Below are 18,000 nucleotides of genomic sequence, written 5' to 3'. Positions count from 1 at the left end.
TTGTAACTATCATCAAACATTACTTATAACTTAACGAATTCTCCCTGCAATATATTCAACATGCTGCAAATTGTTGCATGAATTGAATTTCGTGCCAACAATTTTTAATTATTTAAATCTCTTTAGCTTTTGTCACTTTATTTATTTTTATTTTTTTTGCTTTTTTTTTTTAAGGAAAATGATAAATAAACTTAAAGATAATCCTTAAAATCCACCTAAAACTTTAAAACTTTTGACATGTTTATTCTAGTAAGTCTGTTTTCTAAACTTATCACCTAAATCCTTTAAATGTCATCATCTTATTATTATGTTGATTTTTAACCACTGTAATTAGGTTGATTTTTAGCGAATCCATTCGGTTTATATTCCATATTGAATCTGAGAGGGAAAAGATTCGAACCTTCGCCGACTATCCCCAACTTCTACTTTCCTTGTATTACTTATCATCATCATCAATAAATATATATACTTTTTATTTTATAATAATAAATATTATTCCTTGAATCCCTTCTGCAATCACTCTCTTTCGACTGGTAAGCTCTAACCCCTATAATTGGAATCGAATTTCATAATTAATTAATCAATTAATATGTTCATTCTGTTCATGTTCATGTTTAATTAAATACAGTAATTAAACCTGTTATAACTAAATATATACACTTTCGTAAAACCCTAATTTTTTTAATCCTGGTTAAACAAGAACATTACTAATATTTGTCAATTTACTGAAACCCTAATTTTTTTATTCTTTTTTTTTTGGGGAATTGTAATATTCTTGATTATATATATATATATATATAATGTGATATACAACTGAAACTCTAATCTGATAAAAAGCTTTGATTTTTGTGGAATTTACTGAAACCCTTATTTTTTTTCCCCTTTTTTTTGTGAAATTTGAATTTTTTTATGATCATGTATATAATAGTTTGATATAGTTGTAAAGATGATTTGTTTAATATTACTAACTATACATAATGTCATATAATATTGTAATTGTAGTTGGAATTAGAATATTAAAACAAATAAGGAGAAACAGGAAGTGATATACTTGTATTGTCGTTTGAGCGGATAATTTGTGTACAATAATATACGTTGATACGAAGATTTGTAGTTTTTGTTTTTCTGTAGGGTGGAAACTAGAACTAGTTTTTAATGTGCATATGTCCTTTGGTAGTGACGTAATCTCTGTATTTAATTGAGTGCTTGATTGATACTTCATGTGGTGCAACTTTGTAGAAACGATTTTTTTGAGTTCATAGTTCAATGACTTTTGTTCTAGGGTGAATCGTTAATTATTTAGTTTTTACAGTTAGATCTTGAGTGGAAAATTATAATTAAATTAGAAGATGATGAGTCTGATACCCAATATTGAACGATTTTTTAACCCTCTATGTGCTGCAGACTCACAGCCATATTATACTGGTTGGGAACATCAACCTGAAGAAGGAAGTTAAGGATTCTGTTTGGCACAACGTTTGGTAGATAGTATTATTTTAATATATTTTACAACCTAATCAAGGTATTTCTTGCTATAATTGCCTCATTGGTTTTGATTTATGATTATATATGCATATATTGTGAAGGATCTAAATTTGTATCTTTTCAGATATAATTCACATAATAAAGCTTAATCTCTAAGCGGCATTTCCTGATGACGTGTTTGGTTTGTACTTTTACCAGGAAATGCCTCGCAAAGTAACTTATGGAGTTGATTATGATGATGACTACGATATTTATGATGATTACCCTGATGACAATTATGATTATAATTATGGTAATGGTGCGGATGAACATAAATCTGGTAAGTAATTTCTAATTTGAGAATTCTCTCTTCGGCTTCTTAATGACCTTGTGATATCACGTTACTTTTTCACTCTCATTTAGGGGAAAGTTGATTACTGACTCTTAAATAACTTTTGTTTGACCTCTATCCCGACTGTTAAAACGCTGTACCATTTCATAGATTTAACCTTTAACACGGAGAAGTTATTCAAGTACTCATTAAATAGTGACTTATGCATTACAATATAAAATGTTCTGAATAGTATAGATATCGAGTCAGCGGCAGCCTAATCATGTGTGAGGCAGTCACTTCCTAGTCATGTAACGTTTTTAGTTAAATAATGGCTTTTGTTCTAAATCGTTGTAACCAAGTAGTTACATGTTTTTATGGGTAAAAGGGATCACCCTGGTCGGTTTTTGATACACCAGTATAGCTGAGTGCTAGTTGGCTGTACAACGTCCATGCACCAAAGTGCAATACAAAAAATCTCAAACAGAAAAATTTTCTAATCGACTAGAAATAAGTCAATAACAGTTGCACAGAATTTACTAATAAAACAGAATTTTCAAGTAGTAACATGTTTTTAACTAATGTTACGTTACCCTTATCTTGATGAGAGTGTCAATTTAATGGTGTTTTATAAAAGAGCAAAAATGAAGCTGTCATGAATCGTTTTACATTAGTACTTAGTGGGTTCAATATAATTAATTATGCTGTTTAATTGTTTTACTGTGGAACGTGTTTCAGGTTGGGACTCTTCTGAAATAAAACATGAGAGCGCAATAAAACAACAAAGTGTACAGCAAAATGTATGGCGCTGCCCCATATGTACATTTGATAACGAGGAATACATGTCTGCATGTGATATTTGTGGTGTACTTCGCAACCCATTGGCCAGGAGCTCTAACAATGGTCAATCTAGTACAGGTACTTCTGCATCTTTTGTACGCCTTCATAAATGAAATAACTTAATTTCATCCCTTTGCTTACAATTGATGAATTGAGCGTTATACTCGTCACACTTCTGTCTAGCATATATGCACCAGATCATGCTAAATATCTACTTGAAATTCAAGGAACTCACACACCATCAGGAACTAGGACTTCTTTTTTCTTCTTTAATTGTAGGTTCCGTCTCCCAGTGTCTTCATAGATTAGATTTTTTTTAATGCAGTTGGTGATATATGCATGAAATCTGGAGCATCGGTGATGGCAAAGTCCCTTTTTGCATCATTGTCATATTGTTCATCAAATGGAGCTGTAAATTCTCAACCACAGAAAGATTCTTTTTTAACAAAGGAGGGCAAATTATCTCACTTGCATGGAAATATACGAAGACAGTTCCATGATTTACATAACACCTTTATCTCTGAAAAATATCACAAGGTTAACATAGGTCTGCACATGCTCTTCACATAGATGGCCATTTATGGAACAAAAATTCCTCAACTATTGAGGAATTTATGTCAGAAAAGTAACCCTTCTTTCGTATGAGGTTGTGTTAAATAACTAACGTTAGTAACCTTTGGACTTCTCTATTTTTGATTATTACAGCCCGTTTCAAGTTTGATGTCCCATCTCCAGATGATTTGGTTTCTATGGGAATGCGATCTTTGAGAATCGGTTCCAAAGGTACTTTCTGTCTCCATTTGGAGTTCAAGAAATACCTTGCTTCTTTCTTTCCTACAAGGGTTAACTCAACATAGTATCCCCCTTCTAGCATTTAAGCTTCTAAACTGCCCTCTCTTTCTGATAGTCCATAAACTCTATTTGTCCCATCCAAAAATGTATATTTTTGGTCTATGACATGTTGAACCGTTTATCTTTTGCTAATGTGGACCACAAGTTGTGCTAAAAGGATCACATTGACCAATTGGTCTCATCTTAACAAGTTTATAAATTTTTATTACTAAAATATTTGCGTCACCCACCAGTACTCCTTAACTGGCACTGCCCACACCAGCGATTCAACACCTTCACGCTACTGCCTTTTTCTACAGCTAAACACCGTCACCTCAATTCCGTGGCTGCTTCCAACACCTCATCCTTGCAGTATAACTTGTAATTTTGGAAGGCGTTCCTGCTGACCATTTCAAGTTATATTGGTTGTGGTTACCTAGGATAATCATTTCACAAGAGATAAGAGGAAGCTGTGGTTTCTAATCACCAAGATTATTAAATACTATATTTAAGATTAAGGGGGGCCATTTTTAAGGTTAGTTCAGTTATAGTGTGGAAGAAGGTTATCTTTTCAACTGAAGACACTCACATACATCCATGATGGATATTAACATTCAATTCAATTATAGTGTGGAAAAAGATTATCATTTTAACTTACGACACTCACATACACACATGATGGATGTTAACATTTAGATGTATTATGTACAAGTAGTTCTGTAGTTGCAATGTATTAGCATTTAGCATCTAGATAAATTATGCTGCATGTTAGGTTGTAATTATTAATTAAGAATTTCTTGCTTTTTAGTTTTGTTTCTGCTATATATGAAAGTATTTTAAATTTTGTAGTTAAACTTGACAAATTGTATATTTTTTCAATCAAATAGTGGCTACAAACTTGAACAAACCATCAACTTCTGATCCTCCTTCCAGCAAAGCAATAAACAATACCAACTTAAAGTCAAGTGCTAAGCATTCTAACGACTCAGCACCTTTGATGTTAAAGGATAAAATTGAACACGTGGAGGAAAACAATGACTCAATCATATCTGAGGCACAATCACACATGCTTTCCAGTGAAATGAACAGTATGACCGTGAGTGCAGAACCTGGTAATTCCATAATCTCGAGGAAGGAGAAAATAGTACCTCGTTCACAGTATAAACCTGATAAGTGGATGCTACTAGACCAAGTCAAAGATCATTTGAGTCAGCTGAATCTTGCTATCGTAAGTGTGATTTATTATAACTTGACAGAATGATTTATTAACGGGAGACATTTAGTTACCGATGTGCCATGCAAAAGTTGTAGTAACAATTGACAACTTCAATCTGATACTTACAGGTTGGCCATGTGGATTCTGGAAAGTCGACACTCTCTGGAAGGCTGCTACACCTTTTGGGACAGATATCTCAGAAACAGATGCACAAATATGAAAAGGAGGCTAAATCACAGGTATCATTGGTCGCTAGTAGAGAAGGCATTTAGAAGCATTTACCTATAAATGGGCGGATTCAGATTATTTTGTATCTCTGACAGGCCAAATGCTTAGAGTGAAAAAAAAAGCTTTGTAAGTAACGGGTCAGATGGGTTGGGATAATTAAACGCGGTGAAATTTTATAGTTAATGTATAAAACTTCCTAAATCGTTTATAAGCAGTTGGACTGTTACTGAATTAATTTAGTTATTGCAAATCATATTTGGCGTGCTAAATATTTATAATTTTTTAAACTATTTTGGGAAAAAAGTGTTTCAGGTCTTGATAATGATATTTGACAATAATTATTAGAATTTGTTTTCAAGTTTCTTGTGATGAAAAAGGTTTTCCGGGTCAACTCAATCTATTTTGACCCATTCACAAAGTTAATCATTTTGATACAGTACCCAACCTGACAAACCTGCCATTTTTCTATTTCATGTCATTGGCATGGGTTTGTTGCTTGGTTATGTTGATTTTTGACATAATAATTATCAAAATTAGGGGAAAGGTTCTTTTGCATATGCATGGGCATTGGATGAGAGTGCAGAAGAAAGAGAAAGGGGGATAACTATGACAGTGGCAGTTGCCTATTTCGACTCCAATAAATATCATGTTGTGATACTTGACTCTCCGGGCCATAAAGATTTTGTTCCAAACATGATATCTGGGGCAACACAAGCAGATGCAGCCATTCTTGTTATTGACGCTTCACTTGGTGCATTTGAAGCGGGTATTGATAGTGCGGGTGGTCAAACACGGGAGCATGCTCAGCTAATAAGAAGTTTTGGGGTTGATCAAATAATTGTGGCCGTTAATAAAATGGATGTGGTTCAGTATTCAAAGGAACGTTTCAATGCCATCAAGTTGCAACTTGGAACATTTCTGCGGTCCTGTAATTTTAGAGACTCTTCTGTGTCATGGATTCCCTTGAGTGCGATGGAGAACCAAAATTTGGTACTACCCGCTTCTGATGCACGGTTATCATGGTTAGTTTTCTCTCTCTTTATGTACCTGTATAGTTTCTTTATCCTTTTAAAGTGGATGTTTTCTTATTGTTTTCTCATAGAGGTGGAAATTTCAATGTATCTTTAGGAATGGGTTGGTTTGGGAAATGTTATTCTACAACTGGTCAAATGCGCACAATAAAAAGAAAACAGGCTCCAATGATGGTAACAATGAAGTGATTTGAAATTCTCCTAAAATTGGATTTGTATTTTTGTAATCATAGTTGACACCCTAATTATTTGACGTATATAGAAACCTACTTGTTTTGACCTGTCACTCGACCTGCGTATTTTACTTATTGTCTTTCCAATTAGGTCTCTCCGTTTATCTTTTGGTAAATACTTTGTTTGAAGCATGTTCCATCTGGAATTTCAAATAGTTCAACTTGATAGATTATTTGTTCTAAAACAGGGATAGTTATTTTGAGCAAATCAACTTATCGGTTATTTGCTTATTATTTAACAGGTACAAGGGCCCTAGTCTGCTAGAAGCTATAGATGCTCTTCAACCTCCTGCTAGAGAATACTCGAAGCCTCTACTAATGCCCATATGTGATGTTATCAAGCTTCAATCTCAAGGTCAGGTATCTGCATGTGGGAAGTTAGAGGCTGGAGCTCTTCGTAATGGAAGCAAGGTACAGTCGTTAAAACTTGATGTTTGCTTATATAAATTTGTGAAAGAGAATATATACACAACCTAAACGAACTTCCTAAAATCAACATAACAACCTTTAAGCTCATGTGATTTATACTTGAAATGAACTCTTTTTGAGAAGTAAGAACATACAGAACAATGTAAGATTACGTTACATTTTTACCTTTTGTTACCAGATTCCGGTTTCCCACCATTTAATCCATAACAACTAATGTCGCTACTTATTCGAATTTTAGGTTCTTGTTCTGCCTTCAGGAGACATAGGAACTGTGCGCTCATTGGAACGTGATTCTCAGACATGTGACATTGCAAGAGCAGGGGACAATGTGGCTGTTAGTTTACAAGGTATTGATGCAAATTGTGTGATTTCTGGTGGTGTGTTGTGTCACCCAGATTTCCCAGTCGCAATCACAAATCATTTGGAGGTGAAGCTCTTGGTTTTGGATGTTCAAATGCCAATTTTGCTCGGCTCACAGGTAAGTTCTGGTTAGAAGTGGTCATTTCATGCCATTCACTGATAAGTGGGTGGACTTGCATCGTTTTTCTTTATGGTGGGTCAAATGGGTAAATTCAGATAGTACAGCTAATAAGAAATCATTTAAATATGTCAAAAGTCATTTAAAGTGTATTTTAATTCATTAAACCTCTCACCATTTCATTTTTATAAATCAAATTACCAAATCATAGCTTCAGTTATCTCACTTAACCATGATTTACAAAAAATGGTACAAATCTTGAGCAAAAAGTGTTTTCAGGCAAGCTAACCTGTATTGATTTTTTATAACATCCCTTTTTGACCCAAACACAATTTTGACCTGCTACCCGATGCACACATGCTCTATATTTCTTTATTTCATTTAAATACTGATGCTTTCTTGTTGGGTTTACAAAATGAGCAGTTCGAGTTTTATATACACCATGCCAAGCAAGACGGAAGGGTTTCGAGGATTGTGTCGTTGCTCGATCCCAAGACGGGTAAAGAGACAAAGAAGTCACCACGCCTTTTGTTAGCCAAGCAAAGTGCCATAGTTGAGGTTTGTTGAAGTTTATTCCCTCCTTACCTGTAGAACATATTTCCATCTCTGATCAAAATTTTGGTTATATTGTGTCTATTGTTTTGGGAAGATGGGTGGGTCTGGTGGATTGGATTATTGTCCAAATTTCAAAATTGTCTAGGATGGCTGTACCCTTGCACAATTTTTCTCCATTTTTTAGCTTAACATAAATAAGCAATATGTTAATTATGATAGCAAAACCAATATTTTTACAATAAAAGACTTGGGTGACTTTCAAACTCTTTAAGCCAATCCTTTTCCAATACAAATGTTGATTCACCCTTTTAAATATAAAATACAACCCAAATCGATACTAAATTTATGCAGCAGGAGATTGCTAAAAACTCAAAATGCGTAATGTGTTGCATTTGTTTTTTGAGATGGAGGGACATATTTAATGATTTAACATCACTTTTTGTATTTACAATACCCATAGGTGGTGCTGAAGGGAGAGGTTTGTGTAGATGAATTTTCAAGTAGCAGAGCTCTTGGGAGGGTATTCTTAAGATCATCAGGGACAACTGTTGCCGTTGGTGTGGTAAGCCGAGTAATAACAGGCGGTCAGAACTAATTCCAACACCATAATTATGGTAAATGAGCCAAACTAGCTTTCATGTGTCTAGATTGTTTATGCTACTTTGCTTAATCTGGCCTTAAATTTCGATCTTAAATCCGTTAGGCAATCTATTGAGTGTAAAGTTTTGTATCGGTTAGGTAGTTGAGATGTATGGTTGAAAATTTTTGTTTCTCATCTTTCATGTTGGAAAACTTCTTTAGTATATGCTGCTGTTGCTAATTTTGCAACTTCCTATGATAAATTAACTGTCAGAGTATCAGACTAATATGATTCTTTGATTTATCACCCTTGCAGCTTCAGTTTTACACTACTTTTACGACATTTGGTTTTTATTGAAGTGGGAAAACAAAAAACTCTTTTCAGCTACTTATACGACATTTGGTTAACACGTGCTTTATGAGTCAAAATGAACATTATTTTGAATTTTTAAGAGACAAAGATTTTACAATTTTAACTTTATATTTGATACTCTAATAAAATTTAATGCAATATAAATTTGACTCAATTAAAACATAAATCTAATTACTATAAAATAAAAAGTCAATATAACAATAACTTCTATATATATATATTACTATAAAATACAACAATATGGTATTAAGAAATCTTTTTACACGATTGTCATGAATGTTGGGCGTTTGTTATCTCAATCTTTTAGCCATGTGTTATTGATAAACAACTTGTGTCATCAATTTTCCATTGCCTAAGCACATTTAATTACCCAAATTATCACTAAATCTGCTTTTAACATCATAACAACCGGGCTGGGTACTATCTACCTGTAGAAGCCAGTCATAGCTTGTTATCCTGATCAACCACTTCTATGTGCACGTTTGAGTGTTTTAAGTAGATGTTGCAATTGCCTCTCCTCCATATTCGGTAGATATTTCATTTAATTGATGTGGGATCAAGTTCCTGGCAAATATCTTACCCTCTCGCTTCCTATTTTTAACCACCAGTTTTCGCTATCGGGGTCCGCAAAAATCAACATTAACAGGACTGCACAACCATCTATGGTTAAGCTATAACAAATAAGATTCTAGAGTTAAAGCAGAATGCGAATTGTTGACCACTAGGTTGTTTCCTTAGGTTTAAAGTATCTCATTATTACATCTGTTTTAAATGCAAAACTTTGCGACCAAGTTAATATATAAAAGTAAGTTTTGAAGAGGATTACATATAATAGCAATTGGTGTAAATCTCAACGGAGTAAAATATTAATGACGATTACAATTTAGATCAAAAGATTCACATCACAAGTTTGGAATGAATAAACCATGGACAAGAAACATCTGGTAAGGATTTGAGCGACTAACGTGACATGACTTATATATATTCTCGACGACTAGAAAGTAGCATCATGGAGACTTCTTGGCGAAAGGAAATGATACTTGATGGCAAGTTCTTCAAAGAACTTCTTCAGCTCTTCTACCAGCTCCGATATTCTTTGATTTCTCTTTCCATAGTACTGAAAGTTAATCGTATGAGTTACACAGAGTCTCATTTTCATCTTGTTCACATCTTGAATCTCCAGAACCCTTATATTGTGATCTGCATACCAAAACTCAGGTTTGCCATCTATGTACCTGGGAATGTCAATCACACTATGAGACCAAGAATCTTATACATAAATCAAAGCCAAACGTGAGATGTTTATTGTTGATTTTGATCTCATTATGGTCTTTAGAATATAAAACGATAATGTTCGCTGAACAACAACCATGATGACATTACTCATTAGGTTTCATATTCATAAGTGAAATCTAACATCCAAAATCCTAAATTCATTTTCAATGCCCAAAACGGCAAAACATGTACACTTCATTTCATGTTTCTTACCAAAAATAAGTCATACCCTTTAATTTTAGCTTTTAGAGCGGAGATGATCTCGTTGGAAGTGGAAACATCCAAATCAAAGTCCACAAAATCGCCCATGTCTGGGCTTCGATTGAAATTGCTGATTGCTTTTGAAGCCAATTCTGAATTTGGATAATAAATCTTCTCATTATCATATTTCAGGAAGACAGTTGTCAATATGTTTACTTCCTCCACCATTACCTATAGGTATATATGTATTAATTTGGAAAAGTAAAACAGAACAACTCTGGGTAGGAGTGGAGCGTTTGAGGCAGGTGACTTACCTGGACACCATCAATGAGACAACGATCTCCTGCCTCAAATGGGTATTTCACAAACACAAATATTATGGCTTCAACTGTTGACTTAGCAGACGCCCCAAATGTGAAAATTGCAAGTAAGAACTGAGAAGAGATGAAAAGCAACACTTCTCTTGTAGCAATCCTCGTGATAATTAACCAGATGATTATGAATACAACTACTGTAATTCCAGTTACAAACTTGTTTAGCTCCTTTATGGCTGACTTTGTGTCAATTATGGATAAAACTAGACCCTTATGATTCATAGACGCATCCCTTACCCAATTCCTGAAGGATTTGTTCGTAATAGGTATGGTTTCCCTATCTCCTACTATCCTTTTAAGCAATGCCTTCACCTCGTCTTCGTTCATAAAACGCAAAAGATCATCCTTTGTGATGTACCTAGTTTATATGACGATGATAAAACATAAGTTGCATCCACAACAACAAACAGAAAGGTCAAGAAACAGTATTAAAAAGAATCTTACTTGTGCCCGGGTTTAGCTACATTCTTAAATATAGCATAAGCACCATTTTCACCATGTGAATTAGGAAAGTCAAACCCCCTTACAACTTTAAGAAACTGTTTTATCGTCCAAACAGATATGATAGAATCTGAATTCGGGACATCTAGAACATCAATAACCTTTTCGTTCATTTGTTCTTCCTTGGTAGAACTTGTAAACCTGAATTTTCTGGATGGTAACTTAGACCCATTAATGTTTTCTGAGCCCTCCATTAATGCTGGCCCTGAAAGGGTCTCAAGAATGTAGTAATGGAACATGTCTTCATTTATTCTATCAACATATCTTCTAACATAAATTGAAGAATTTATGAACTTTACAAGCAGAGTTCTGGGTATCCAAAAACCGGCAACAACAAGTGTAGAAGCAATCCCCCTAGTGATATACTTTACAACTTTGCTGGTACCTCTTGATTTACGAACACCACGGTTGATAAAGAGTTCCCAAGTTAGTAAAATCAAACCTATCCAAATAAAAACCCCAATGCTCTTTCGCAGGCTGCGAGTAACATACCGAACTTTCATTCCAACCAGGAATTGATTATCAGTTAACAAAAGTATAACATTCATAAAACCGGTTGAAAGAAAGCGACCACACAAGATTGCCAATAACAGAACACACCATTCCCATAAATCGAAAATCCAAATCTCCATATTTTCTAGTTTATCTATAGTTTTGCTAAGAATTAAAACTATAGTTGTGCTAATTATTAAAATGCACTTAATTGAAAACAAAAACCTGATTACCTTACATACTTTACCTCTCAGTTTATTTTTAATATCCTCCTCCTCTTCCTCCTCCTCCTCCTCCTTTCCTGTTGGTGGTGCTATCAGAGGGCTGAGCATGGGAGAAGTGGACATACTCACTTCATCATTCTCTTTTTTCCAAGTGCTGAATGTTGCTGATTCGGTGAGTATTGGCTTCGGGTATTGAGACTGGACCACATCGACCTGCTGTGGTGTAGGATATAGATGACTGTTTGGTGTTTCTATACCCGAAGAATTGGTACATGAGGACATTTTTTTCCTTGATCTGAGACCTTGGTCTTGATCCAAATGAAACACCTCAGTATTAGTTGCAGGTGTTAATGGGTCATTAGCCTCAGTCTCCGAACACTGGTCGCTAGTGTTTGACTTATGTTCACCACCCGGAATCTCTACTATGACTTCATCACCATCCAACTGTTTTTCCATGAGTTAATATTTTTGCAGTACCAAAATATTGAACCAAATGTACATCAATGTTTTTGTCTTTCTCTTGAACTCTTTCCCCTTTTGCTTACTGAAGATTTCTAATTATAACCAAATATCAATGGAAGTATGGAACTATTATGCTAAAAATACAACACATTGTTGTATCAACAAGCCAGAAATGCAAAACATTGTTTATCAACAATATAGGTCAAAAAACTATATGAAGAAGGTATAGGGATATTAGAGAGAATGTAGCTGCAGATTAGTGTTTGAACATAATGTAATTAGGTTCCATCTCTTTCTTTTTATTGATCAACAAGTTCCATCATCTACCCTTTAGTTCTAATAGTCCAGCTTTAGTCCTCGACTTCTATCAACTTCTGGGTAAATGGGATCTGGCCATCTGGGTGGCCCATTCTATGTTCTCTAACTCTGTATATATAATATCATCCTATTTATATGGGTTAATGATGCGTAATGTAAATGATGATCAGGAAAAAAAAATCCATTTGCCCCCATGAAGTTAATAATATACACACTGAGTCCCATGTTTGTGAGAGTGGCAGCACCCTCTTCTCCCGGTCTATTATCAGGTTAGTATAGAAATGAAAGCTTGTATTTTTGGAAAGAGGAAACATGTTTTTTGAAACGGTTTCATATAATCAGGTTAGTATAGAAATGAAAACTTGTATATTTTGTAGTTAATAAAAAAGTATAGAATTAATCACAGGTTGACCATGTGGATTCTGGAAAGTCGACGCTCTCAGAAAGGCTGCTACATCTTTTGGGAGAAATATCTCAGAAGATTTTAATACTTGACTCTCTGGGCCATAAAGATTTTGTTCCAAACATGATATGTGGGCAACACAAGCAGCTGCAGCAATTCTTGTTATTGATGCGTCACTTGGTGCATTTGAAGCAGGTATTGATAGAGGAGATGGTCAAACACGGGAGCAATGCTCAGCTAATAAGAAGTTTTCCGTGGATCCAATAATTGTGTCTGTCAACAAAATGGATGCAGTTCGGTACTCAAAGGAACGTTTTCGACTATGAATGGGTTGGGTTGGGCAATGTTATTCTACATTTGGTCAAATGGGTACTCTAAGAAGAAGACAAGCTCCAATGATGGAACCTATGAAATGGTTCGAATATCACCTAAAGTTAGATTTGTATTTTTTGAAATCCTAATTATTTGACCTATTCAGAAACTTACTTGTTTTGACCTGTCACTCGACCCGCATATTTTGCTTCTCTCTTCCCATTTAGGTCTCTGCATTGATAGGCACGTCCCATCTGGAATTGCAAATAGATCAACTTGATAGATTATATGGATTAATTAGCGCTTCTGGATGTAATTAATGAACTATACCTGATTGTATGTTATGTAATGATGTACTCAGGTGTTTAACGAAACATTGAGGAATGAAGTTTCTGAAGGTGTATTGGAAAACTTATTCCAAATTAGCATCAAACTACATCAACACTGGTTTGACAGATCAACAAGGCATGCAGAGAATGCTTTAAAGGAGTTGGAAAAGAAAAATTTCTCACTGGAATCTTTTTGCTATTCAGCACCTAATTACTTGATTTATATCGGAAAACTGGTAATACCAAGTGATCAAGTGGTCGACCTTTGGAACTGCAGTGTGTCTTTCACTGCAGATCGCTATCCTTTAAAGAACAATCGGTTTCTGCCGAAAGAGCAAGTATGGTTGGTTTTTATTTACATAGTTAATCATGGTTGTTTGTGGGTGGTTACTTTCATACCCTCTGATTATGGATTGAACCTTCGCTAAATAGTATATATATGTATTTAGAAATCTTTGTATGTTTGAAACCATGGTTTAAAATCTTTGTATATGTGACTTGCAGTTTTCTAAATACTAACCTTTCATACCCTCTGATTATCATACTAGCACAACTGTTTGTGGATGATTTTAAAAAAACTTCTCTCAAAAAACCAGCAGATTACTAACTAAGCAAATACGTAACAAAAGATAAGTCATATGCCCATATCATTTCATGTGATTTTAATGATTGTTTATATATTGGAAGAGATTGATCAAAAAGCAGGGGAATATGCTTTGGGATATTAGAACACAAACTTTAGTTTTATTTATGGAGACATAAGACACAGCATTAATACTATACATCATCCATTCATATTCATAATTTTAACATAACTGGTGTCCATGTTCCTTTAATGAACATATGTATAGTTGGATATCTATTATAAACATTCATTTATGTGTAGTCTATTATACTTTGAGCTCCCACTTTGCTTAGTACGTACTAACAATTAAGGACAGTTTGGATTATTTCCAGGTCCTCCAAAAAAGATATAACCGCCCCAATCTTTAGTATATCCTTTTATAGCAGTATAACAATCGGGCTTTTCGGCTATTAAACTGAAACTAGACACCGGATGTAGCATGTCATCCAGACCAACCATTTCCAAGTTTCTGGCATATGCTGCTTTCCCAAACCCTTCAGTCGGGAAGTGACCGCTGCCCATTGGGGTTAATGTATGCGTACCCAAGTTCGGAGAATACACTTCTCCCCCATATTCTAGCAACGTTGCGTGATCACGAAGGTCTGTGAATAAAGTTTGTGGCCAGTAGCCTATCACTTCACTACCCACTTTCAACCACCAGTCCCCACTCCTTGGATCCTAACATCATATCACACAACACATTTAAGGTTTGGTTATGATAAGTTTTTAAACAGATAAAGAAAATAAAAATGATTTATCGTTGACGATACACAATTATAGACAACTTATAAGTTATAACTTGCCTTCCAGATCAAAAAAGAGATATCATATTGGGCGCCGTTATACATTGATATTGGACCTAATGCAGCTCCAAGGGCGATCCTGTTATTGGTTTGGACAAATCCTGGACATCGCAAATTGTAGCAGCCTGATCGATCGTACCCATCAGCCTGTAGTTTTTTTTTGGGTTCAAACAATACTTCACGTAAAATACATGGTGAATGATAATAAATTAATGATAATTAATAGGCTAATAGTAATATATAAACAAACCTAGAACTTACAGTCCAATAATTGAATAGTCTTGGATTGTTATCTTTGTTGTTTAGACTTGGGAAAACCTGTTATAACATAATAGATTGTAACATACATGCATACATTCATGATTAATGCATACATATACTTGCATAGGCATACTTAAAAAAAGTAAATGGGTGGGAACCTTCCGGTCCCATGTACCATCTTGGTATCGAGAGCGTACACCGCATAGAACTTATACCTTGTGACTCACCATTTTTATACATGTATCACAAAATATATATAGTTTCTCCATTTGCCTTTTGCAAGATTTAAACTTGTGACTTGCAGTTTTCATTTGTAGATGCATGTGTTACATGGTGGCGATATCAGTTATTGCGCTATAATCATCTGGTTGTATAGGCATACTTTATAATGAATGAAAAAAAAAAAACCCTACACGGTACGTAAAGGAATCTAATTTGAAAACTAGTCAATACATCTGTAGTTAAATATTTTGATAACATCATCCGATAGATAGGAGTGTCCGGATCTCAAATCTTGAGGAAAATAAGCATTGTTATTGTTGTTGTAGTTATAATAACTATAAATGAGGGATGAACTTACATGCCAACCAGCTTCGAGAGTTTGGTCGACGTTTGTATTAGAAATAACCCAAATTTGTGAAAGGCTAAAATCATCTCCGACAACATTTGGTTTCCATAAATTTAAAGTTGCTTTTGCTCCATGGAATTCTCCTTGTGTTTCAGCTATTGCATGCTGTAAAACATATTAAGAGGAAAAAGATACTGGTTGATTAATTTACCACATATATTCATATACCACCAATTCATATTTTATGGTGTTGTATATAAGGTGATCGATCTAAACATGTATTGGTGATGTCCGGATAAAAACATGGGTTACGTATAGACTAACCGAATCAACACGAGTGTGAAGCTGATTCATGTTTGTTCATTTAATTTAGCCAAACACAAAAACTTATACGAACAAAATTTTGTGTTCATGTTTTCATTTGAGTTAAAACGAACAAACATGAATTCGATTCTACAAACATACAGGAACATATAATATTGTTCTATTTCATTTAGGTTATTTAACTATTACTTCTTTATCAGAATAGTTCATATATATATATATCATATATGTATATAGACACCATACTAGGATTTATGAACGAACATTAGCGATCCAACGCACGAACAACACATAAGTTCGTGTTTGTTCGTTGGGAGGGAAGGAGTTGGTTGAAGGTACGTGTGGTCTCGCATGTGGAAAAAAGAGATACACTCCCATCACTACTTTATTTTTTACAGGATTTAAATTTTCAAAATACTTAATTGAAAAGCTAATTAGAGTTAATTATAAGTATTATAATTTATAATCTTTTAGTATGTTTTAACTCTAAGGTATCTCAAGTTATAGTGTCAAATACTACTCCCTCTATCATATAGATAGTTGATGAAAGTTATACAAATGAAACAAACATCTAATACACAATCAATTCATATAGCTTTCATCAATATTATATAACACAAATAAAATTATTTATGGTTAAACTTTGTAAAGTTTGACTTTAAAAATTTAAAAGTGGACAATTTTAGCGTAGGATATTATACCTTATGGTTTTGAGCTCCAGGGTATTTCATTTCGCCAACATTCTTTCCAGATTTAGAAATTGACATGGATCTCAAAACATCACTTGCAGTTGTTCTTCTAATAGGAATTGTGCCATTTGGGCATGATTCACCCTTTGAACTCCATAGCTGCTTGATCTCTGTTTCCATCTTTGTATTATCATGTCCTTTTGGCATCTCAGGTGGATCCTTCTTTAACAAATTAAAAACAACGACGTCAATTTGATAACAAAATGAGCTTATAGTATGTGACATCTAAATTATTAAAGTATATATATATGCATGTAAACACATGTTTGATAATTAAACTGATTATTACATAAACATGAGTTAATTAAATTCAAGTACAGTAACAAACAGTTAAACGTACATACCCATGACATTTTTTCTTTTATCTCGTGGAGATCAAATGATAGTTGAAGATTAAACAAAACACAATCGATTATGTCTCCATCAGAAGTCTTTTTAAACAAAATAAAAAAAGTTACGATTAGTTACGAATATATAAGAAATTAATAATGTATAGAAACATTTTACATCATGACAAACGTTTATCAGGTATGAAGCATAAATTGAGAGTTACCTTAATTGACTTCAGAAAAGGTCTGTTAATCTTTTTAAGATGAGCATTAATCAGCTTCATCGTCTTTAACTTGTTGCCTGTCATAGAAGTTTCATTTAATGGCGGGAAATCTTCGAAAGCCATTGTGGTTATAAAAAGAGGCGAAAACAACAAGAAATAATACAACAGAAAATTCGAAACGAGCAACTGCGTCATCTTTGTGTCCTTCACAAAAATGAGATGCTTAATTGTTCTCTTATGTGGGGAATGTGGGATACGTACTATTTCTCCTCAAGTCCTCAACATATATAAAACAACTGGAAATACGATTGCATGAGTATATATATATATATAATACAAATTACTACAAATGATATTATATTTGTCACACTTTTACTTAACCGTGAACAAATTTAAATATTTTTCACGTTTTTATGTGTAAAAAATTATAAAACTAAAAGTGTGTAGAAATAATTTATACCAAAAGTTGTGGTAATTTAAAAGTTCACACCTTTTTAGTGTGGACTTTCATATTTAACTGTGACGTACCAATTAATTATGAAAGTTGACACTTATATGTTTTTACACGTATAAAAGCGTGACGAATTTTTTAATTTATTTATACTAACAAAAAGTGTGAACGAGATTAAATCATTTTC

General features: G+C 34.0%; 3 protein-coding genes across 5 annotated transcripts; 1 reads left to right on the top strand and 2 right to left on the bottom strand.

Moving 5' to 3' along the window:
- The first annotated feature begins 1,420 nt into the window (after positions 1–1,420).
- Positions 1,421–8,439, top strand: LOC122584932 (HBS1-like protein). 3 transcript variants are annotated; one of them, XM_043757013.1, is made up of 12 exons: positions 1,421–1,522; positions 1,684–1,804; positions 2,534–2,713; positions 2,961–3,182; positions 3,341–3,418; positions 4,354–4,694; positions 4,811–4,921; positions 5,448–5,932; positions 6,417–6,585; positions 6,842–7,081; positions 7,505–7,639; positions 8,097–8,439. In XM_043757013.1, exons 2-12 carry the CDS (start codon positions 1,687–1,689, stop codon positions 8,229–8,231), a joined length of 2,214 nt encoding a protein of 737 aa, XP_043612948.1. In that variant the 5' UTR covers positions 1,421–1,522; positions 1,684–1,686; the 3' UTR covers positions 8,232–8,439. The 3 variants fall into 3 exon arrangements, with proteins under 3 accessions (XP_043612948.1, XP_043612949.1, XP_043612950.1); XM_043757014.1 differs by lacking the exon at positions 3,341–3,418; XM_043757015.1 differs by lacking the exons at positions 2,961–3,182; positions 3,341–3,418.
- A 1,005-nt stretch (positions 8,440–9,444) lies between these two features.
- On the bottom strand, positions 9,445–12,111 carry LOC122585305 (mechanosensitive ion channel protein 10-like). Its single transcript, XM_043757433.1, has 5 exons — positions 11,781–12,111; positions 10,883–11,609; positions 10,379–10,796; positions 10,093–10,295; positions 9,445–9,823 (listed from the first exon to the last, which is right to left on the bottom strand). Exons 1-5 carry the CDS (start codon positions 12,109–12,111, stop codon positions 9,583–9,585), a joined length of 1,920 nt encoding a protein of 639 aa, XP_043613368.1. The 3' UTR covers positions 9,445–9,582.
- Positions 12,112–14,250: 2,139 nt separating this feature from the next.
- Positions 14,251–17,639, bottom strand: LOC122585979. The gene is made up of 7 exons (XM_043758094.1): positions 17,363–17,639; positions 17,154–17,240; positions 16,762–16,971; positions 15,749–15,901; positions 15,169–15,225; positions 14,908–15,054; positions 14,251–14,782 (listed from the first exon to the last, which is right to left on the bottom strand). Exons 1-7 carry the CDS (start codon positions 17,555–17,557, stop codon positions 14,411–14,413), a joined length of 1,221 nt encoding a protein of 406 aa, XP_043614029.1. The 5' UTR covers positions 17,558–17,639; the 3' UTR covers positions 14,251–14,410.
- Positions 17,640–18,000: the final 361 nt, after the last annotated feature.

Source organism: Erigeron canadensis, chromosome 1, assembly GCF_010389155.1.
Source record: "Erigeron canadensis isolate Cc75 chromosome 1, C_canadensis_v1, whole genome shotgun sequence".
Classification (NCBI taxonomy): Eukaryota; Viridiplantae; Streptophyta; class Magnoliopsida; order Asterales; family Asteraceae; genus Erigeron; species Erigeron canadensis.
The sequence above is the reverse complement of the archived record's forward strand: the minus strand, read 5'-3'. Positions and strand labels throughout refer to the sequence as shown.